The following is a 24,413-nucleotide window of genomic DNA, read 5'->3' as shown; positions in this document are numbered from 1 at the left end:
GCGGATTTTTCTGCATCGTGTGCACTGCGGATTTTGTTTTCCATAGGGTTACATTGTACTGTACACCGCATGGAAAACTGCTGCGGATCCGCAGCGGTCAAATCCGCTGCGGATCTGCGGCAAAATCCGCATCGTGTGCACAAAGCCTAAAAATGCTCTTCTTGGTCTACATGATGTGAAGGGCAGCTTATGAATACAGTTATGTTTAGGCTGGAAGCAATCCGAATGTATGATAGAAACTTGAATGAAGCAGATCAGGCGATGTGCATGTGTAATGAGGAGGGTGCAGACTAAGGATATAAACACCCTTTATCATGGTGTGCGAAATTATTAGGTACATTTTTGTGGCCTATGTTGCCTATGGTAAACAAAGATTGAACTGGCATTGAGAAGTTAAAAATCGTTGCAAGTCTTTCAGAGGGATGCAGCCCTCTTGAAATTGCTGAGATATAGGAGCATGACCACAGAACCGTGAAAAGTTTTGTTGCAAATAGAAAACAGGGTTGTAAAAAATGTGTTGAGAAAATAAGATGCACATTAAGTGACTTGAGAAGACACAAACATGAAGTGACCATTAAGCCATTATCCTCCAGGTCTGTCATATTCCAGAACTGCAAGCTCCCTGGAGCGCAGAGAAGCCAAGGTAAATAATGCTCAGAGACATGGCCGAGGTAAGGAAGGCTGTAACCTGACCACCACTGAACACACAAGACCCGGCCAAGCAATTTCTGAAGACAGAATTTATCAAAGGTTTCACGGACTGACGAGATGAGAGCAACTCTTGATGAACCAAATGGATGGGCCAGAGGCTGGATCATTTTTGGGGAGGTGGGTACTGCTATTGGCTGGTATTATTGAAGATGAACCAATTGGGCCTTGTCGAATTGAAGATGGACTCTATCAACGCCAAAAACTGCCAATTTGTAGAAGATACTTTCTTCAAACAGTGATACAGGAAAAAGTCTGCATCTTTTAAAAATCCAAAAAAACCTTGTGGGCCCTTCTTAAACGGGAGATTTACATAGAAGGCAAACCATCACCTCTCTTTGAGGCTGTGGTCAGTGTTGCCCAAAAAGTGGATCGTCAACAGATTAAGGAGCTGACAATAATTGTGCACATAGTGTAGAGCGTTGTGAGGCTGATTTGTCCCCGTGCTGGCCCGTGTGCGAGAGGATGAAGGGAAGGTTGTGATAAGCACATTACAGTTTCCGGTCACAACCTGACAACAGACTGCTGGAGCCGGGGTAGGCACATAGTCTACCGCACTGGGGAAAATCCATAACATTCCTACCACGCAATATGGATGCTGTAAAGTCCTCACTGATGATTTTTTGTACATGTAGTTATGGTTTTGAGAATCATTTATCGTAGTGGATTTCCCCTGCAGAATTAGCGCATGACTGTACTGGGATATATTCCCAGTCCTACATACTGGGCAGCATCACTGTGGATTAGCGCAGTTCTAAAATGTAACCGACGAGATGTCCGTCTAGTGCAATAACGCGCCATACTATGCTCGTAGTGAGGCCACTGCAGAGGTAGGCCTCTTTCACACTTTCATCTTTCAGCTCCCGTCACAATCCGTCGATTTTTGAGAATGCGTGATCCTGCATTTTCTCATAGACTTGTATTTGCGACAAATCGTGATGGATGGCCATCCGTTTCATCCGTCTTTCACTGGATCCTGCGTAAAAAAACAGTCCGTCGGGCAGAGAAAACGTTCAGAGGAACATTTTTTCAGCACGTTGGAAAAATCGGTCAGCGACGCATCCTGCACTGCCCGTCACTGGCTACAATGGAAGCCTATGGGCACAGGATGCATCGCTGACTGTGAAAAGCAGGAATCCAGCGACGGGTCCTGTCTTTTCAAACTGAGCATGCGTGGAAGAATTTCCCGTCATCAATAATAACAAGATATAATGTTGAAAATTTTTTTTTTTTTTTTTAAATCGCAATAGTCTCACCTAACGGCGTCCCGCGCAGCGTGCGTCACCGATGATCCCGGCAGCTAGTGTTCATAGTAATACAATGCGAAATCTCGCGAGACCACGACTTCTCTCGAGATTTTGCAATGTATTACTAGGAACGCTAGCTGCCAGGAGCATCGCTGCGTGGGACGCCGGTAGGTGAGGATACTGTGATTTTTAATTTTTTTTAACCTGGTTTGTGTTGTGTATGCGTTTTTGCAGCGGAAAACCGCTATGAAGACGTATACACAACAGGTGCACATAGGCTCGACGGGTCTGTCAGAAAGATGGGCCCAGTGCACCCGTCACATACGTTTTGACACACGTCTGTCGCTACGTCTCGGCGAAGCAGCAGGACGGAAGCGTCCCGACGGAAGCGTCCCGACGGAAGTGTGAAAGACAGCCAAACAACACCTACAGCACTAGCGCTGTACAATTATTTAACACAAAATATTGTTTTGCCTCTTGTTATACATGTATTTGATAACTTTCTTCTGTTATTAACTGAGAAGAAAATGACAATTAACGTTTTAGGGTACCGTCACATTTAGCGACGCTGCAGCGATATAGACAACGATGCCGATCGCTGCAGCGTCGCTGTTTAGGTCGTTGTGTGGTCGCTGGAGAGCTGTCACAGACAGCTCTCCAGCGACCAACGATGCCGAAGTCCCCGGGTAACCAGGGTAAACATCGGGTTACTAAGCGCAGGGCCGCTTGTGCACGGGCACAAGGGGGCATTCTTTGCGTCTGGAGGAGAGAAGGTTTTTCCACCAACATAGAAGAGGATTCTTTACTGTTAGGGCAGTGAGAATCTGGAATTGCTTGCCTGAGGAGGTGGTGATGGCGAACTCAGTCGAGGGGTTCAAGAGAGGCCTGGATGTCTTCCTGGAGCAGAACAATATTGTATCATACAATTATTAGGTTCTGTAGAAGGACGTAGATCTGGGTATTTATTATGATGGAATATAGGCTGAACTGGATGGACAAATGTCTTTTTTCGGCCTTACTAACTACGTTACTATGTTACTATGTTACCGTTGTAAAAGTTAAAAAAAACAAACAGTACATACTTACATTCCGGTGTCTGTCCCTCGGCTGACGCCAGCTTCCCTGCACTGTGTTAGCGCCGACCGGCCGTAAAGCACAGCGGTGACGTCACTGCTGTGCTCTGCTTTACGGCCGGCCGGCGCTGACAGTCAGTGCGGGAAGCTGACGCCGGGGGACAGACACCAGAATGTAAGTATGTACTGTTTGGTTTTTTTTAACTTTTACAACGGTAACCAGGGTAAACATTGGGTTACTAAGTGCGGCCCTGCGCTTAGTAACCCGGTTTACCCTGGTTACCAGTGAACACATCGCTGGATCGGCGTCACACACGCCAATTCAGCGATGACAGCGGGTGATCAGCGACCAAATAAAGGTCCTGATCATTCCCCAGCGACCAACGACCTCCCAGCAGGGGCCTGATCGTTGGTCGCTGTCACGCATAACGATTTCGTTAACGATATCGTTGCTACGTCACAAAAAGCAACGATATCGTTAACGAAATCGTTATGTGTGAAGGTACCTTTAGTCTTCATGCAAAGCTATTGGGATGGAGGCCCTACCAGTCCACAGCAGTACAAATAATGGAGAGGCAGGTACTACAGCATGGGCTGAAACTTCATTCTATATGAATCTGAGGATAAATCTCCATTTTATGATATTAAAGGCACATGGGTATAGTCTGGCCCGAAGATTGCCTGATTGTCTGATGGATGTGAGGGTGAGCTTTTAGGATATGCACTGAGAATTCATATTCCAGATTGCAGTATAAACAAGGTGTATGAAAAGTTAAAAATCCCCCCCCCAATCTGCAGACAATATCTGCAGTGTCAAATCTACCAGAGCTGCCAATCTGAAATCTGCAGTACATCAATGTACGCTGCAAAATCTGCTGTGGATTCCACCTTCTGTAGTGTGTGGCTGGATCACAGTAACTCAGCAACAGCTGTGACGTTTCCACTGCGAAAAAGACACAAGTGCACAAGCCCTAACTGTCCAATGCTTTTTTTCTTGGAAATGGGTGGGCTGGGGAATAAGACATTGAGCATGCCAATCTTTGTTGTTTTTTCCCTTTATATTTTAAAACCAGGATGAGAAGCTGAGGAGGCCTAATGGCAATATACAGTAATTCGATGGTGTGAAAATTAGGCAAAGTCTCCTCATCTCAGGGAGCTTGACTCTCCGCAAGGAGAAACATTACCCCTTGGATCCTGGTCAGATGCCTCTCACACAGCCAAGTGAGCCATAGTGACTGTTAGGATTGCTACTTCTTATAGGTGGCACTAGAGTTCTAGTCCTCGTCTTCTCTGAACAGACAACTTGCAATGAGGCAAAGCTGACCCTTTCTGGTTAAAAAGAAACAGGAATTTTCTGAAAGACCCAAACGCAGAAAGTTTTAGGCCTCCAAACTGCCACCTACCAGTTATTCACAGTAGTAAGGCTGTATTCACAAACTGCAGATTTTGTTGCAGACATTTCTGTGACTGTCACATTCGTGTGAATCGTTTCTCCTTGCTGAGATTGACATGCTAAGCATGCAGAGATTAGGAGAATTAACCCCTTTACCCCCAAGGGTGGTTTGCACGTTAATGACCAGGCCAATTTTTACAATTCTGACCACTGTCCCTTTATGAGGTTATAACTCTGGAACGCTTCAACGGATCTTGGCGATTCTGACACTGTTTTCTCGTGACATATTGTACTTCATGATAGTGGTAAAATTTCATCGATATAACTTGTGTTTATTTGTGAAAAAAATGGAAATTTGGGGAAAATTTTGAAAATTTTGCAATTTTCCATCTTTGAATTTTTATGCCCTTAAATCACAGATATGTCACACAAAATAATTAATAAGTAACATTTCCTACATGTCTACATCAGCACAATTTTGGAACCAAAATTTTTTTTTGTTAGGGAGTTATAAGGGTTAAAAGTTGACCAGCAATTTCTCATTTTTACAACACCATTTTTTTTTTAGGGACCACATCACATTTGAAGTCATTTTGAGGGGTCTATATGATAGAAAATAACCAAGTGTGACACCATTCTAAAAACTGCACCCCTCAAGGTGCTCAAAACCACATTCTAGAAGTTTATTAACCCTTCAGGTGTTTTACAGGAATTTTTGGAATGTTTAAATGAAAATGAACATTTAACTTTTTTTCACAAAAAATTTACTTCAGCTCCAAATTGTTTTATTTTCCCAAGGGTAAGAGAAGAAATTGGACCCCAAAAGTTGTTATGCCATATGTTCTGAGTACGCCGATACCCCACATGTGGGGGTAAACCACTGTTTGGGCGCATGGCAGAGCTCGGAAGGGAAGGAGCGCCGTTTGACTTTTCAATGCAAAATTGACTGGAATTGAGATGGGACGCCATGTTGCGTTTGGAAAGCCCCTGATGTGTCTAAACATTGAAACCCCACACAAGTGACACCATTTTGGAAAGTAGACCCCCTAAGGAACTTATCTAGATGTGTGGTGAGCACTTTGACCCACCTAGGGCTTCACAGAAGTTTATAATGCAGAGCCGTAAAAATAAAAAAATTTCCCCAAAAATTATTTTTTAGCCCCCAGTTTTATTTTCCCAAGGGTAACAGGACAAATTGGACCCTAAAAGTTGTTGTCCAATTTGTCCTGAGTATGCGGATACCCAATATTTGGGGGGAACCACCGTTTGAGCGCATGGCAGAGCTCGGAAGGGAAGGAGCATCATTTGGAATGCAGACTTAGATGGAATGGTCTGCAGGCGTCACACTGCGTTTGCAGAGCCCCTAATGTACCTAAACAGTAGAAACCCCCCACAAGTGACCTCATATTGGAAACTAGACCCCCCAAGGAACTTATCTACATGTGTTGTGAGAACTTTGAACCCCCAAGTGTTTCACTACAGTTTATAACGCAGAGCTGTGAAAATAAAAAAAAAAATTTTTCCCACAAAAGTTATTTTTTTAGCCCCCAGTTTTGTAATTTCCCAAGGGTAACAGGAGAAATTGGACCCCAAAAGTTGTTGTCCAATTTGTCCCGAGTACGCCGATACCCCATATGTTGGGGTAAACCCCTGTTTGGGCACACAGGAGAGCTCGGAAGGGAAGGAGCACTGTTTTACTTTTTCAACGCAGAATTGGCTGGAATTGAGATCGGAAGCCATGTCGCGTTTGGAGAGCCCCTGATGTGCTTAAACAGTGGAAACCCCCCCAATTATAACTGAAACCCTAATCCAAACACACCCCTAACCCTAATCCCAATGGTAACCCTAAACACACCTCTAACCCTGACACACCCCTAACCCTAATCCCAACCCTATTCCCAACCGTAAATGTAGCCCCAACCCGAACCCTAACTTTAGCCCCAACCCTAACTGTAGCCTTAACCCTAACGGGAAAATGGAAATACATTTTTTTTAATTTTTTCCTAACTAAGGGGGTGATGAAGGGGGGTTTGATTTACTATTGTAGTGTTTTTTTTAGCGGATTTTTATGATTGACAGCCGTCACACACTGAAAGACGCTTTTTATTGCAAAAAATATTTTTTGCGTTACCACAATTTGAGAGCTATAATTTTTCCATATTTTGGTCCACAGAGTCATGTGAGGTCTTGTTTTTTGCGGGACGAGTTCACGTTTTTATTGGTAACATTTTCGGGCACGTGACTTTTTTTGATCGCTTTTTATTCCAATTTTTGTGAGGCAGAATGACCAAAAACCAGCTATTTATGAATTTCTTTTGGGGGAGGCGTTTATACCGTTCCGCGTTTGGTAAAATTGATAAAGCAGTTTTATTCTTCGGGTCAGTACGATTACAGCGATACCCCATTTATATCATTTTTTTTATGTTTTGGCGCTTTTATACGATAAAACCTTGTTTATAGAAAAGATAATTATTTTTGCATCGCTTTATTCTGAGGACTATAACTTTTTTATTTTTTTGCTGATGATGCTGTATAGCGGCTCGTTTTTTTGCGGGACAAGATGACGTTTTCAGCAGCACCATGGTTATTTATATCAGTCTTTTTGATCGTGTGTTATTCCACTTTTTGTTTGGCCGTATGAGAATAAAGCGTTGTTTTTTGCCTCTTTTTATGGTGTTCCCTGAATGAAGGGGTTAACTAGTGATATAGTTTTATAGGTGGGGTCGTTACGGACGCGGCGATACTAAATATGTGTACTTTTATTGTTTGTTTTTTTTATTTAAAGAAATGTATTAATAGAAAGAATATATTTTTTTTTTGGGGGGGGGGGGGGGGGGAATTTTTAAATTTTTTATTTTTTTTTTACACTATAACATTGCCCCATGATCTGACGTGCACTTCTCCTGGCTTCCCGGCGCCTGCTCTGAGCAGACGCAGTGAAGCCACCTCCCTGCAGGACCTGGATGCCGCGGCCATCTTGGATCCGGGCCTGCTGCAGGGAGGAGGAGGTAAGAGACCCTCGCAGCAATGCGATCACATTGCGTTGCTCCGGGGGTCTCAGGGAAGCCCACAGGGAGCCCCCTCCCTGCGCGATGCTTCCCTATACCGCCGGCACATGTTTGATCGTGGTGTGGCGTGGGTTAATGTGCCGGGGGCGGTCCGTGACCGCTCCTGGCATATAGTGCCGGATGTCAGCTGCGATAGTCAGCTGACACCCGGCCGCGTTCCCCCCGTGAGCGCGGCCCATCGCTATGACGTACTATCCCGTCGAGGGTCAGATAGGCCCAGGTCACCTCGACGGGATAGTACGTCTAAGGTCAGAAAGGAGTTAAAGCCGCAATGCTCCTCTGGGAAATATTCAAATGGTCTCTTCAGAGAGGAAGAGGACTAGAACTCTAGTGCCACCTATTGGAAGTAGCAATCCTAACAGTCAATGTCGACCCTTTAACGAGCCTTGTCACATGACTTAGGATAAAAGCCAAACCAGAATCTCAATTTTCAGACACTGTTTCGTGGTACTGCCTCTCATCAGTACAAAGTGGAGATCTGGTTTGGCTCTGGTCTCCTCATCTCGGCATGCTTAGCATGTCAATCTCTGCAAGGAGAAACGATATTTCTTGGATATCGGTCAGACGCCTCTCACTCAGCCAAACCAGATCTCCACTATGTACTGACAAGGGGCAGTACCCCAAAGCACAGTGTCTGAAAATTGAGATTCTGGTTTGGCTTTTATCCTAAGTCATGTGATGGTCGACATTGATTTTTAGGATTGCTACTTCAAATAGGTGGCACTACAGTTCTAGTCTTCTTCCTCTATGAAGAGATCATTTGCATTCATCTGAATAAAATGTGCAGAAATCTATGTGCCAACAAAGCAATTTTCAGATGAATAGATTCTCAGCCGCAGAAATTTTTACAGCGTGAATCCTACCCAACAGGTAGACCGACACCCGTCTATATTTGTAGAGATGAAGAATAATGTTAGAAAAATAATATGATAACCGCTCTAGTGGCTCTGATGCGTGTGCAGTGGAGTGCACTGGCCGCGGCGTCACCTGCGCACTGCGTATGTGATAGATGCCGCTACAGACAAGCTAGTGACTGTCGGGTGGGTATTCCCACTGTGTTCAATGACAAGCCCAGTAAGCACAGACCAACGGGGAACAGCTAAGAGAGAGAATGGGACCTATAGGGGATTGCGTCATATATTTCACTATATTAACTGTTCTTTTTAAATATTGTTAAAAAAAAAACCTACCTAACTTGTTTACATGCTGAATCAGAGGAATTACTCTGTCTTATTGCACATACGGAAGTCGCTGAATATGGCATACAGAAGATACTCTTTAATCTTCCAAGATAAAAACAGTTCCAGGACTTGTGTTTTGGAAGGTGGTCATCTTTTCTGTATGTCATTTATTCGGGGAGATGTTGCCTGTGGTTGTAATTATTTGACAAGAATATTTAATAAAAAGAATCTGATTGTAAAAAAATAAAATGCTGCAATTTCACCAAAAAAACGAGTCCTTAAGGTGTGAGCCTAACCTAATTAACTGAGTGCGCTTTCCTCTATTGTGCACTTTGGTCAGTAATGTGCATCACTATTTGAAAGCAAAATGAGCAATGGAACCTACAGAAAGGAAAAAGTATCCGGGAAGCACTGGCACCTACCGTTTTAAGACCAGTTCCAAAAGCAAGATTGAAATCCAGGAGTGTGAATGAGGCCTAAATCTAACAATATGACCTCTTTAAATTAGACATTAAAAATTCTTGAAAATTGGCTTTACCATCTGTATAGACAACAGTGTGACTGTATATGGCTCTAGACGTTTTTACAGCTATTTTCATGCAGATTTTCAGCTGTGTTTTGTGGTACCAGCAAATTCTGAGATTTCAGAAAGCTCATACACAAAGCTTGGCTTTTTTGTCATCAGGATTTTGTGCTTTGCTGCGTTTTTTGCACAATGGAGCAGGTCACATCTTTCAACGTTTTTTCAGCGTTTTTCACCCATTGAAATGAATGGGTGGTGAAAAAATGCACCAAAAACGCAAGTATCAGGTTTTGTTGCTCTTTTTGAGATAAAACCGGATTCTATGGAATAGATTTTTGTTTTTTCAATCCTAAAGCTTTTACCAGGATGCACAAGAGACAAATCTAGCAAGCCAAAACTGCAGCAAAAAAGCAAGGAAATCCAAAGAAAACATGCTTTTTTCTTCAGCTTCTTTCCTGCCAAGAGATCAGGTTTTGCTACAGAAAAAAAAATGCTGAAAAAACGCCTAGCGTGAAGTTACCCTTAAAATATAGGTTATATATGCATGTATATATATATATTTAATTATTTATTATGTATATACCTGTATCAATCTCATTTTGGTCTTCTCTTCCTGTAAAAATAAAGACTCACCCAAAGAGGTGTCACCATCCAGTAAGTGGTCATCTTCCAAGGTATGGAAGTCCATCACCCCTCCAGCTCCATCGAGGAGTTCCTCGTCACTGCTTGCACTGGTAATACTGTTGTAACTGTTGCGGTAGTAACTTCTCTGAAACAACTGCTCAGACTCCATTTAGCTGCTTTACAACCTGCGGACACAGATAGAACCTATGAGAAACTTTGACCATATGACGTTTCTTACAAAAGATTCCAGATGGTCATCAATTGGCTGAAAAATCACTTTAAGCCAGGGAATTGGGAATGTTTCATTCTAACTTTCTTCCCAGACTCCTGATTGGCAGCAAGGTGGCACTTGAATAGTTAGCGGTCACCTATTAAATTATACATGTGACCAAGCAATGGCTGCACATAATGGACTATGAAATCTGTTCTAAAATACGGAGCCAACAGCCAGTCAGCCAAGATGAGGTCGATCTGTTGGGTCTGTACTTTACAGTGTGCATACATGAGCACCACTTCATAGAAACTCCAGGGACAGAGGGCTCAGGATCCCCCGTCTGGTGTATGTGGTGGTCCCAGTGATCATACACCTGTCCTGTGCATAGGATTGCTTGTTTCCTGCAGTGCAGTATTCCAAGAGCCACAACTTTATTTTTATTTTCCTGATGACATAGTAGAGGTGGATTTCCCGTCATCACATTTGTTCCTTATCTTTTCAGTCCCATTACAGGACCTCACAAAGTGACAGCTGGATTTCTTTGGTAGGCCCTTGGCTAGCATGGCCACCCACTGGGTTCGTGTTCACACGTGGCAATGTGACAAAAGGGAGAGCTACAAAACTCCCTAAATTCCGCAGCCGCTATTTATCGCAGCATCCTAGATTTACTTGGAGGTCATTCTACAATAAAAGGATTTTCTAGCTAATACAATATTGTCAAGAAAGAAATCAGAATCTGGAATCGGACAAAATCCCGAATGGATGATGTGTCACTGCGTACAGAGCTTCCCATTACCCCCAGTATGATGTGTCACCGGGTACAGAGCTTCCCATTACCCCCAGTATGATGTGTCACCGGGTACAGAGCTTCCCATTACCTCCAGTATGATGTGTCACCGGGTACAGAGCTTCCCATTACCCCCAGTATGATGTGTCACCGGGTACAGAGCTTCCCATTACCCCCAGTATGATGTGTCACCGGGTACAGAGCTTCCCATTACCCCCAGTATGATGTGTCACCGGGTACAGAGCTTCCCATTACCCCCAGTATGATGTGTCACCGGGTACAGAGCTTCCCATTACCCCCAGTATGATGTGTCACCAGGTACAGAGCTTCCCATTACCTCCAGTATGATGTGTCACCGGGTACAGAGCTTCCCATTACCCCCAGTATGATGTGTCACCGGGTACAGAGCTTCCCATTACCCCCAGTATGATGTGTCACCGGGTACAGAGCTTCCCATTACCCCCAGTATGATGTGTCACCGGGTACAGAGCTTCCCATTACCCCCAGTATGATGTGTCACCAGGTACAGAGCTTCCCATTACCCCCAGTATAATGTGTTACCAAATACAGAGCTTCCCATTACCTCCAGTATGATGTGCTACCGGGTACAGAGCTTCCCATTACCTCCAGTACTCACTGAACCAGAAACCCGAACGCCAAGAAGCCACAAAACCTATCCCAATGCCCACCACCATACGTACCATGCAGGCAGGCAGCAGTCTGGGCATTGTCGGCTTTTCTCCTCATGAGAAACCAGATGACTGCTCCTAAATGAATGACTTGTAGTAAGAGAGCTGGAGTCCAGTCTCATGACCCGCGCTGCCCACGTGCTTCAGATCATATGAGAACACACTGATTTGCAGACATCACATCCTTTTAGAACTCTCAGGTGGCAATTAGCTGAACATTATTGACATACACTCCTATGGCGTCCCCCCTCCACCCCTCACTAAATGAGCGACCTACAGGCGAAATATACAGCTCATTATGTGCAGCAACATACAGCCAGAAAGTGAGAAAAGGCCGAGTAGCACAGGAGGCTGTGTGCAGACGATCTCCATCACTTCTCAGTGTCACTCCTGCTCCACACGTGCGGCAATAGCAACCCCTGGTCTCTGTATTGGTGGCATAACAATCACTGAAACTGGTAATAATTGCATTTATTGGAACATATGTCTATGAACGTAATAATCTGAAGTGACAGAAGAGTCCCTGGACAGTGGGACAGATATTCCGGCCACCAGATCCCAGTCAAGGTAAAATAGGCCTAATAGGAATGAACAACAGCAATCAAAGCGTGTCTAAAACCCAAACAGGGCCACTAACAGGGCTCATGCACATCACCGTACTGCTGGTCCGAGTGCGATGCCACAAAACATCGACTAATGTTATAGTATGGGGCTGTGTACAAGTCCGATTTCTCTTCGGACAGAGCAGGTTCAAGGAAAAAAAATTAGCATGTCTGAGTTTTATCCAATATTAGGATCACACTCGCCCATGCAAATCATTGAGTCCGTGGAAAAGATTGGACTGCACTCAGATGACATTTGAGTGCAGTCCAAACTTCCACAGACTGACAGAATGGAGAAATATTTTTTTCCACTTTCTCCTTATCCAGAAGAATCGAGCCACACTTATCACACTATGATCAAACTGATTTAATTGCTTTGGATAATTGACCCAATTATCTCACATGAGAGAATACACGCCTGTCTCAACCTAGCAATACCAGGAATACCGTAATTAAAGGAACATGCCACAGGCAGCATGAATCAGAGGCTGTGTGCACAATGACAGCAGAGTAGATTTTTTTTTGAAACGCTCAGGCTGGGGTCCATAGCTAAAGGAAAAAGTAGCCCGATGCCATCTCCAGACAGGTTTCCCGCCATGGGACAGATCAGGCAATCAGTTCGGCAGCGCTGGGAAAAGCCCAGCATCTTTTAACTATGTTTTCTCTGAAAGTCTGTCTTCCATGGTACAGGAAAGATATATATCTTGGTACCGTGTTAGCCAGTAGACAGAAAAATATTTAGGATTGACAGTCCTCAGTGGTAGTTTCCAGACTACTCCGGTCTCTTCATCAGGCACAGACTAAGGCTACTTTCACACTAGCGTTGGATTCGGCCCGTCGCAATGAGTCGGGCCGAGATTCCGACGCTAGCGTTTAATGCGCTGCACAACGGAGGCAGCGGATGCATTTCTCCGGCGCATCAGCTGCCCTATTGTGAGGTGCGGGGGAGTTCCGGCCGTGCATGCGCGGTCGGAAAAAGCGGTCCGTCTGCAGCAAAAAACTTTACATTTAACTTTTTTGCTCCCGGCGGTCCGCCAAAACACGACGCAACCGTCGCACGACGGTTGCGACGTGTGTCAATACGTCGCAATGCGTCGGTAATGTTACTCTATGGGGCAAAAATGCATCCTGCAAACAACTTTGAAGGATGCGGTTTTTTCCCCTAAACGACGCATTGCGACGTATTGAAAACAACGCTAGTGTGAAAGTAGCCTAACACACAATCATTCTATGCCTGAGTAATCTGGAAAGCTTGCGATTTATAACCACGGAGGACTCTCATTATTATTATTATTTATTGTTATAGTGCCATTTATTCCATGGCGCTTTACATGTAAGGAGGGGTATACATAAAAACAAGTACAATAATCTTAAACAATACAAGTCATAACTGGTACAGGAGGAGAGAGGACCCTGCCCGCGAAGGCTCAAAATCTACAACATCTAAATATTTGTCTTCAATGGCGCACTCTGATTCATGCTGTCCGTGGTTTCAGCAGCATGAATCCGTTGACAGGTTACATTTAAGATACATGGATACCTTCACGGGCATTTTGTGTTGTATTCTTTTATGATTTAAATGCCTGTGGGCTTAAAACAACATTTGCAATTGGATTTCATTAGAAATTGTGCACCATTGCCTCCTATAGCCTCTGTGTTGCATTGTCTATTGCTGCCTGCGAATGAGTTAACTAAGGCAACTTTCACACGTCAGGTTTTCGCTATCAGGCTAAATCCAGCGTTGCACTGGAGCAACTGATCCGGCATAAATTGTGGAAAACTGATGCGACGAATCTGGTTTTTGTCGGAACTGTCTAGTGGATCCGGCTAAAAAAACGGATCCGTCCCATCCATCTTACATCCGTTTTTAATCTGTTTTACGACGGATCCAGTTTTTTTTAAAACGCCCATGGGAGGCTCCCAAACGTGACTGGTTACTGAAAACCTATATATACACAGACAGGTTGTAGAGCAAGTTGGGAAGATGGAAGGCGTGATGGCAAACATTCTGAAGATTAATGTGGATTTTACTTTTGAGGCGTCTGAAAGCGATTTTTCTGGAGAAGGAGGGAGAGAGAAACAACATCATGCGTCAGCTGAGATTTTGGATCCAACCAATCACAGCACAGAGAATGACGAATGGGGTGTATTCTACATTATACATGGAGCTACGAGGAAACCCCGAGAAGTTTTTCAGATACGTGGGGATGAAAGCAGAGAACTTCGACGTGTTGGTGGAGCGGACTGGACACCTCAACGCAAGAAGTGATACCTATTGCCGATTCTCAGTTTCACCGGTGGAGCGTCTGATGGGGACTCTTGAGTAAACCATTTTTATTGTATCTCCTAATGTTAAAGCACACATAACTATAATGTTGTTGCTGATATTTTGTACTAATTATTGGTTTCCTTTTTTCACGGATTCCTTGCAACTGGAGAATCACTTTCGTCACTACATTTTCAGTTCCGACTCGGGATTCCTACGATATCCAGAATAGTGAAACACCTGCCGTGCATTGTGGGACTCTTTACATGGCAAATTTATACCACATCCCACAAAGGAGCGTTGGCTGGACTGTTGTGAATTCTGCTTTTGGGTTCCCTCCAGTGGTTGTAGGTGGGAATGCAGTTGTCCCTGAGTTGCAGTCCTGGCCAGGTGTATCTGCTGATTGCAGTTCTGACTGGGATATTTAGGTGTGCAGGATTCATTAGTCCTTGCCAGTTGTCCATGGTTCTGGGAGGTTTAGGATCTTTGTCTGGTTCCTCCTGCCTTGCTACCAAATCAGCAAAGATAAGTGTCTGTTTTTTGTTTCTGTGGCACACATGCTGTGTGCTTAATAATTCTGTGCTATTCATTTGTTTTCTCTTGTCCAGCTTAGATTGTGTGTGTTTTCTCAGTCTTGTTGGATTCTCTGGAGTTGCAGATATACGCTCCACATCTTTAGTTAGATGGTGGAATTTTTTGTATTTTCTGCTGTGGATATTTTTGGAAGGGTTTTAATACTGACGGCTTAGTATTCTGTCCTATCCTTTCCTATTTTAGCTAGTGTGGCCTCTTTTGCTAAATCCTGTTTCCTGCCTGCGTGTGTCTTTTCCTCTACTACTCACAGTCAATATTTGTGGGGCGCTGCCTATCCTTTGGGGTTCTGCTCTGAGGCAAGGTAGATTTCCTATTTCCATCTATAGGGGTATTTAGTCCTCCGGCTGTGTCGAGGTGTCTAGGATTTGTTAGGCACACCCCACGGCTACTTCTAGTTGCGATGTTAAGTTCAGGATTTGCGGTCAGTACAGGTTCCACCAACTCAGAGAAAGTTCCATGCGGCTCCAAGGTCACCGGATCATAACAGTACAACTGGCCTATAATGAGTTAAATGCATCTCAGAAGAAGGGAAGAAAGGTGTTGAGCCATTATTTTTTTCTTTGCACTCTGCTTTCTCTTCCCTCTTTATCTCTGGGTGGCTGAGGAGTCTTGTGCTAGCATGGATATTCAGGAATTAGCTTCTCGTGTGGACCAGCTTGCTGCTAGGGTACAGGGTATTTCTGATTATATTGTTCAGACTCCTGTTTTAGAGCCGAAGATTACAACTCCTGATTTGTTTTTTGGTGACCGGTCCAAATTTTTGAGTTTTAAAAACAACTGTAAACTGTTTTTTGCTCTGAGACCTCGATCCTCTGGTGATTCCATTCAGCAGGTTAAAATCATCATCTCCCTGCTGCGTGGCGATCCACAGGATTGGGCATTTTCCCTGGAATCTGGCTTTGTTTAATGTAGACTCCTTTTTTCAGGCTTTTGGATTATTATATGATGAACCTAATTCTCTGGATCAAGTGGAGAAGACCTTGTTGGCCCTGTCTCAGGGTCAAGAGGCGGCAGAATTGTATTGTCAGAAATTTAGAAAATGGTCTGTGTTGACTAAATGGAATGATGATGCTTTGGCGGCAATTTTCAGAAAGGGTCGTTCTGAATCCGTTAAAGATGTTATGGTGGGATTTCCCACGCCTTTCGGTCTGAGGGATTCTGTGTCTCTGGCCATTCAGATTGACCGGCGCTTGCGGGAGCGCAGAACTTTGCGCGCTGTGGCATTGTCCTCAGAGCAAATTCCTGAGCCAATGCAGTGTGATAGGATTCTGTCTAGAACGGAACAACAAGGTTTCAGACGTCAGAATAGGTTGTGTTATTATTGTGGCGATGCTTCTCATGTCATTTCTGTCTGCCCTAAACGGACAACGAGGATCGCCAGTTCATTTACCATCAGTACTGTACAACCTAAATTTCTGTTATCTGTGTCCTTGATCTGCTCAGTGTCATCATTTTCTGTCATGGCGATTGTGGATTCAGGCGCCGCCTTGAACTTAATGCACTTTGAATTTGCCAGGCGTTGTGGTTTTTCCTTGCAGCCTTTGCAGAACCCTATTCCTTTAAGGGGCATTGATGCTACACCTTTGGCTAAAAATAAGCCCCAGTTTTGGACACAGGTGACCATGCGCATGGCGCCAGCCCATCAGGAAGATTGTCGATTTCTGGTGTTGCATAATTTGCATGATGCTATCGTGCTGGGTTTTCCGTGGTTGCAGGTACATAATCATGTGTTGGACTGGAAGTCTATGTCTGTGACTAGTTGGGGTTGTCAGGGGATTCATAATGATGTTCCTTTAATGTCAATCTCCTCTTCTGAAATTCCTAAGTTTTTGTCTGATTTTCAGGATGTATTCGATGAGCCCAAGTCCAGTTCCCTTCCACCGCACAGGGACTGCGATTGTGCTATTGACTTGATTCCAGGCTGTAAGTTTCCTAAAGGCCGATTTTTCAACATGTCTGTGCCTGAACATACCGCCATGCGGAATTATATTAAGGAGTCTTTGGCGAAAGGACATATTCGGCCATCTTCTTCACCGTTGGGAGCGGGATTTTTTTTTTTGTTGCCAAGAAGGATGGCTCCTTGAGACCCTGTATTGATTATCGCCTCTTGAATAAGATCACAGTCAAGTTTCAATGCCCTTTACCTTTGCTTTCCGATTTGTTTGCTACGATTAAGGGGGCTAGTTGGTTTACTAAGATTGACCTTCGGGGGGCATATAATCTTGTTCGTATTAAGCAGGGTGATGAATGGAAAACTGCGTTTAATACGCCGGAAGGTCATTTTGAATATCTTGTGATGCCATTCGGGCTCACTAATGCTCCATCTGTTTTTCAGTCCTTCATGCATGATATTTTCCAGACTTATATTGATAAGTTCTTGATTGTATATTTGGACGATATTTTGATTTTTTTCCGATGATTGGGAGTCTCATGTGCAACAGGTCAGGATAGTTTTTCAGATCCTTCGTGACAATGCTTTGTTTGTGAAGGGGTCCAAGTGTCTCTTTGGGGTGCAGGTGGTTTTTTTGGGGGGCTTCATTTTTTCTCCCTCATCTATGGAGATGGATCCGGCTAAGGTTCAGGCCATTCATGATTGGATTCAACCCACATCCGTGAAGAGCCTTCAGAAATTTTTGGGTTTTGCTAATTTTTATCGCCGTTTCATTGCTAACTTCTCTAGCGTGGTTAAACCCTTGACCGATTTGACGAAGAAAGGCGCTGATGTGGCGAATTGGTCCTCTGCGGCTGTCTCTGCCTTTCAGGAGCTTAAACGCCGATTTACTTCTGCTCCGGTGTTGCGCCAACCGGATGTTTCTCTTCTGTTTCAGGTTGAGATTGACGCTTCTGAGATTGGGGCAGGGGCCGTTTTGTCTCAGAGGGATCCTGTTGGTTCCTTGATGAAACCGTGTGCCTTCTTTTCTCGTAAGTTTTCGCCTGCTGAACGCAATTATGATGTCGGCAATCGGGAGTTGTTGGCTATGAAGTGGGCATTTGAGGAGTGGCGACATTGGCTTGAGGGAGCTAAGCACCGTATTGTGGTCTTGACCGATCATAAGAATCTGATTTACCTCGAGTCTGCCAAATGGCTGAATCCCAGACGGGCTCGATGGTCCTTGTTTTTTTCCCGTTTTGATTTCGTAGTTTCGTATCTTCCGGGTTCTAAGAATATTACGGCTGATGCCCTCTCTAGGAGTTTTTTGCCTGATTCTCCTGAGGTCCTTGAACCGGTCGGCATTCTGAAAGAAGGGGTGGTCCTTTCTGCCATTTCCCCTGATTTACGACGGGTTCTTCAGGAATTTCAGGCTGACAGACCTGACCGCTGTCCAGTGGGGAAACTGTTTGTTCCTGACAGATGGACTAGTAGAGTGATTTCTGAGGTTCACTGTTCCGTGTTGGCTGGTCATCCTGGTATTTTTGGTACCAGAGATTTGGTTGGTAGGTCCTTTTGGTGGCCTTCTTTGTCACGTGATGTGCGTTCTTTTGTGCAGTCCTGTGGGACTTGTGCGCGGGCCAAGCCTTGTTGTTCCCGTGCTAGTGGGTTGCTTTTGCCATTGCCAGTCCCTGAGAGGCCCTGGACGCATATTTCTATGGATTTTATTTCTGATCTTCCGGTTTCCCAGAAGATGTCTGTTATCTGGGTTGTTTGTGACCGGTTCTCTAAGATGGTTCATTTGGTGCCTTTACCAAAATTGCCTTCCTCTTCAGATTTGGTTCCGTTGTTTTTTCAGCATGTGGTTCGTCTGCATGGTATTCCGGAGAATATGGTGTCCGACAGAGGTTCCCAGTTTGTTTCTAGGTTTTGGCGGGCCTTTTGTGCTAGGCTGGGCATTGATTTGTCTTTTTCTTCTGCATTTCATCCTCAGACAAATGGCCAGACCGAGCGAACTAATCAGACTTTGGAGACCTATTTGAGATGCTTTGTGTCTGCTGATCAGGATGATAGGGTGGCCTTCTTGCCATTGGCCGAGTTTGCCCTTAATAATCGGGCTAGTTCGGCTACTTTGGTTTCGCCTTTCTTTTGTAATTTTGGTTTTCATCCTCATTTTTCTTCTGGGCAGGTTGAGCCTTCTGACTGTCCTGGTGTGGATTCTGTGGTTGACAGGTTGCAGCAGATTTGGGCTCATGTGGTGGACAATTTGGTGTTGTCTCAGGAGGAGGCTCAACGTTTTGCTAACCGTCGTCGGTGTGTTGGTTCCCAGCTTCGGGTTGGGGATCTGGTCTGGTTGTCTTCCCGTCATGTTCCTATGAAGGTTTCTTTCCCTAAGTTTAAGCCTCGGTTTATTGGTCCTTATAGGATTTCTGAGATAATTAATCCGGTGTCTTTTCGATTGGCGCTTCCGGCCTCTTTTGCTATCCATAATGGTCTTCCATAGATCTTTATTGCGGAAATATGTGGTGCCCGTTGTTCACTCTGTTGATCCTCTGGCCCCTGTGTTGGTTGATGGAGAGTTGGAGTATGTGGTTGAGAAGATTTTGGAGTCTCGTTTTTCGAGGCGGAGGCTTCAGTACCTTGTCAAATGGAAGGGTTATGGCCAGGAGGATAATTCTTGGGTTTTTGCCTCTGATATCCATGCTGCTGATTTGGTCCGTGCCTTTCATCTGGCTCGTCCTGATCGTCCTGGGGGCCCTGGTGAGGGATCGGTGACCCCTCCTCAAGGGGGGGGGTACTGTTGTGAATTCTGCTTTTGGGTTCCCTCCAGTGGTTGTAGGTGGGAATGCAGTTGTCCCTGAGTTGCAGTCCTGGCCAGGTGTATCTGCTGATTGCAGTTCTGACTGGGATATTTAGGTGTGCAGGATTCATTAGTCCTTGCCAGTTGTCCATGGTTCTGGGAGGTTTAGGATCTTTGTCTGGTTCCTTGTTGTGAATTCTGTGGCTGAATTCACTCCTGTGGTCACAAGTGGTACTGCAGCTTCTGAGCTTCCTCCCTCAGGTGTTCTGGTGAGCTCGTTAACTGCTTCATTACTTAACTCCGCCTGATGCTGCTATCCTTGCTCCTTGTCAATGTTTCAGTGTTGGATCTGAGCTTCTCCTGATTGTTCCTGTGACCTGCTGCTCTGTATAGCTAAGTGCTTTTTGCTTTTTTGTTGCTTTTTTTCTGTCCAGCTTGTCTTTTGTTTTGCTGGAAGCTCTGAGACGCAAAGGGTGTACCGCCGTGCCGTTAGTTCGGCACGGTGGGTTTTTTTTTGCCCCCTTTGCGTGGTTTTGCTTTAGGGTTTTTTGTAGACTGCAAAGTTCGCTTTACTGTCCTCGCTCTGTCCTAGAATATCGGGCCCCACTTTGCTGAATCTATTTCATCCCTACGTTTTGTCTTTTCATCTTACTCACAGTCATCATATGTGGGGGGCTGCCTTTTCCATTGGGGAATTTCTCTGGGGCAAGTCAGGCCTATTTTTCTATCTTCAGGCTAGCTAGTTTCGTAGGCTGTGCCGAGTTGCCTAGGTAGTTGTTAGGCGCAATCCACAGCCGCTTTTAGTTGTGTTTAGGATAGGATCAGGTGTGCAGTCTACAGAGTTTCCACGTCTCAGAGCTCGTTCTTGTATTTTTGGGTATTTGTCAGATCACTGTGTGCGCTCTGATCGCTAAGCACACTGTGTTTCTGGATTGCCTTCATAACACCTGTCATTAGCAAACATAACAGTACAAGGAGCCTAACTAATGATTCTCAATAGAGGGAAAGAAAAAGTTCTGACATCATTTTTTTTTTTTTTTCTGCTCTGTGTTCACTTTTTTTTTTTCCCCTAGATATTTGGGTGATTCTGGACACAGGTGTGGACATGGATATTCAGGGTCTGTGCTCTTCAATGGATAATCTCGTTATAAATGTACAAAAAATTCAAGATACTATTGATCAGAAATCTATGTTAGAACCAAGAATTCCTATTCCTGATTTGTTTTTTGGAGATAGAACTAAGTTTCTAAGTTTCAAAAATAATTGTAAGCTATTTCTGGCCTTGAAACCTCATTCTTCTGGTAATCCTATTCAACAGGTTTTGATTATTATTTCTTTTTTGCGCGGCGACCCTCAAGACTGGGCGTTTTCTCTTGCGCCAGGAGACCCTGCATTGAGTAGTGTCGATGCGTTTTTCCTGGCGCTCGGATTGCTGTACGATGAGCCTAATTCAGTGGATCAGGCTGAGAAAAATTTGCTGGCTTTGTGCCAGGGTCAGGATGATATAGAAGTATATTGTCAGAAATTTAGGAAATGGTCAGTACTCACTCAGTGGAATGAATCTGCGCTGGCAGCTTTGTTCACAAAGGGTCTCTCTGAGGCTCTTAAGGATGTCATGGTGGGATTTCCTATGCCTGCTGGTTTGAATGAGTCTTTGTCTTTGGCCATTCAGATCGGTCGACGCTTGCGCGAGCGTAAATCTGTGCACCATTTGGCGGTACTGCCTGAGGTTAAACCTGAGCCTATGCAGTGCGATAGGACTATGACCAGAGTTGAACGGCAGGAATACAGACGTCTGAATGGTCTGTGTTTCTACTGTGGTGATTCCACTCATGCTATTTCTGATTGTCCTAAGCGCACTAAGCGGTCCGCTAGGTCTGCCGTCATTGGTACTGTACAGTCCAAATTCCTTCTGTCCATTACCTTGATATGCTCTTTGTCGTCGTTTTCTGTCATGGCGTTTGTGGATTCGGGCGCTGCCCTGAATCTGATGGATTTGGATTATGCTAAACGTTGTGGGTTTTTCTTGGAGCCTTTGCGGTGTCCTATTCCATTGAGAGGAATTGATGCTACACCTTTGGCCAAGAATAAACCTCAATACTGGGCCCAGCTGACCATGTGCATGGCTCCTGCACATCAGGAAGTTATTCGCTTTCTGGTGTTGCATAATCTGCATGATGTGGTCGTGTTGGGGTTGCCATGGCTACAAACCCATAATCCAGTATTGGATTGGAATTCCATGTCGGTATCCAGCTGGGGTTGTCAGGGGGTACATGGTGATGTTCCATTTTTGTCGATTTCGTCATCCACCCCTTCTGAGGTCCCAGAGTTCTTGTCTGATTATCAGGATGTATTTGAAGAGCCCAAGTCCGATGCCCTACCTCCGCATAGGGATTGTGATTGTGCTATCAATTTGATTCCTGGTAGTAAATTTCCTAAAGGTCGATTATTTAATTTATCCGTGCCCGAACACGCCGCTATGCGCAGTTATGTGAAGGAATCCCTGGAGAAGGGACATATTCGCCCATCATCATCACCACTGGGAGCAGGGTTCTTCTTTGTAGCCAAGAAGGATGGTTCGCTGAGACCGTGTATTGATTACCGCCTTCTTAATAAGATCACTGTTAAATTTCAGTATCCCTTGCCATTGTTATCTGACTTGTTTGCTCGGATTAAGGGGGCTAGTTGGTTCACTAAGATAGATCTTCGTGGTGCGTATAATCTGGTGAGAATCAGGCAAGGAGATGAATGGAAAACTGCATTCAATACGCCCGAGGGTCATTTTGAGTATCTAGTGATGCCGTTCGGACTTGCCAATGCTCCATCTGTGTTTCAGTCTTTTATGCATGACATCTTCCGTGAGTATCTGGATAAATTCCTGATTGTTTACTTGGATGACATTTTGATCTTCTCAGATGATTGGGAGTCTCATGTGAAGCAGGTCAGAATGGTTTTTCAGGTCCTGCGTGCTAACTCTTTGTTTGTGAAGGGATCAAAGTGTCTCTTCGGTGTGCAGAAAGTTTCATTTTTGGGGTTCATCTTTACCCCTTCTACTATCGAGATGGATCCAGTTAAGGTCCAAGCCATCCAGGATTGGATTCAGCCGACATCTCTGAAAAGTCTGCAAAAGTTCCTGGGCTTTGCTAATTTTTATCGTCGCTTCATCTGTAATTTTTCTAGCATTGCCAAACCATTGACCGATTTGACCAAGAAGGGTGCTGATTTGGTTAATTGGTCTTCTGCTGCTGTGGAAGCTTTTCAGGAGTTGAAGCGTCGTTTTTGTTCTGCCCCTGTGTTGTGTCAGCCAGATGTTTCTCTTCCGTTCCAGGTCGAGGTTGATGCTTCTGAGATTGGAGCAGGGGCGGTTTTGTCACAGAGAGGTTCTGATTGCTCAGTGATGAAACCATGTGCTTTCTTTTCCAGGAAGTTTTCGCCCGCTGAGCGTAATTATGATGTGGGCAATCGAGAGTTGCTGGCCATGAAGTGGGCATTCGAGGAGTGGCGTCATTGGCTTGAAGGAGCTAAGCATCGCGTGGTGGTATTGACTGATCATAAGAACTTGACTTCTCGAGTCTGCCAAGCGCTTGAATCCTAGACAGGCCCGTTGGTCGTTATTTTTTGCCCGCTTTGACTTTGTGATTTCGTACCTTCCGGGCTCTAAAAATGTGAAGGCGGATGCTCTGTCTAGGAGTTTTGTGCCCGACTCTCCGGGTTTATCTGAGCCAGCGGATATCCTCAAGGAAGGAGTCATTGTGTCTGCCATCTCCCCTGATTTGCGGCGGGTGCTGCAAAAATTTCAGGCGAATAAACCTGATCGTTGTCCAGCAGAGAAACTGTTCGTCCCTGATAGGTGGACTAATAAACTTATCTCTGAACTTCATTGTTCGGTGTTGGCTGGTCATCCTGGAATCTTTGGTACCAGAGAGTTAGTGGCTAGATCCTTCTGGTGGCCATCTCTGTCACGGGATGTACGTACTTTTGTGCAGTCCTGTGGGATTTGTGCTAGGGCTAAGCCCTGCTGTTCTCGTGCCAGTGGGTTGCTTTTGCCCTTGCCGGTCCCAAAGAGGCCTTGGACACATATTTCGATGGATTTCATTTCTGACCTTCCCGTTTCTCAAAAGATGTCAGTCATTTGGGTGGTCTGTGATCGCTTTTCTAAAATGGTCCATCTGGTGCCCTTGGCTAAATTGCCTTCCTCCTCTGATTTGGTACCTTTGTTCTTTCAGCATGTGGTTCGGTTGCATGGCATTCCTGAGAATATTGTTTCTGACAGAGGTTCCCAGTTTGTTTCAAGGTTTTGGCGAGCCTTTTGTGGTAGGATGGGCATTGACCTATCCTTTTCCTCGGCTTTCCATCCTCAGACTAATGGCCAGACCGAACGAACCAATCAGACCTTGGAAACATATCTGAGATGTTTTGTTTCTGCAGACCAGGATGATTGGGTGTCCTTTTTGCCGTTGGCTGAGTTCGCCCTTAATAATCGGGCCAGCTCGGCTACCTTGGTTTCTCCATTTTTTTGCAATTCTGGGTTCCATCCTCGTTTCTCTTCAGGACAGGTTGAGTCTTCGGACTGTCCTGGTGTGGATTCTGTGGTGGATAGGTTGCAGCAGATCTGGACTCAGGTAGTGGACAATTTGATCTTGTCCCAGGAGAAAGCTCAACTTTTCGCTAATCGCAGACGCCGTGTGGGTCCCCGACTTCGTGTTGGGGATCTGGTTTGGTTATCTTCTCGTCATATTCCTATGAAGGTTTCCTCTCCTAAATTTAAACCTCG

General features: G+C 44.8%; 1 protein-coding gene across 2 annotated transcripts in view; it reads right to left on the bottom strand.

The window, feature by feature from the left end:
• The window catches only part of CLCN3 (chloride voltage-gated channel 3), a 155,171-nt gene that overhangs the window by 109,277 nt on the left and 21,481 nt on the right, over window positions 1-24,413 (bottom strand). For both annotated transcript variants that reach the window (XM_069744216.1, XM_069744214.1), the window contains exon 2: window positions 9,827-10,002. In XM_069744216.1, coding sequence (XP_069600317.1) covers window positions 9,827-9,986 — 160 coding nt within the window. In that variant the 5' untranslated portion in view covers window positions 9,987-10,002. The remainder of the gene's footprint in view (window positions 1-9,826; window positions 10,003-24,413) is intronic.

This window comes from Ranitomeya imitator, chromosome 1 (assembly GCF_032444005.1).
Source record: "Ranitomeya imitator isolate aRanImi1 chromosome 1, aRanImi1.pri, whole genome shotgun sequence".
NCBI lineage: Eukaryota > Metazoa > Chordata > Amphibia > Anura > Dendrobatidae > Ranitomeya > Ranitomeya imitator.
The sequence above is the reverse complement of the archived record's forward strand: the minus strand, read 5'-3'. Positions and strand labels throughout refer to the sequence as shown.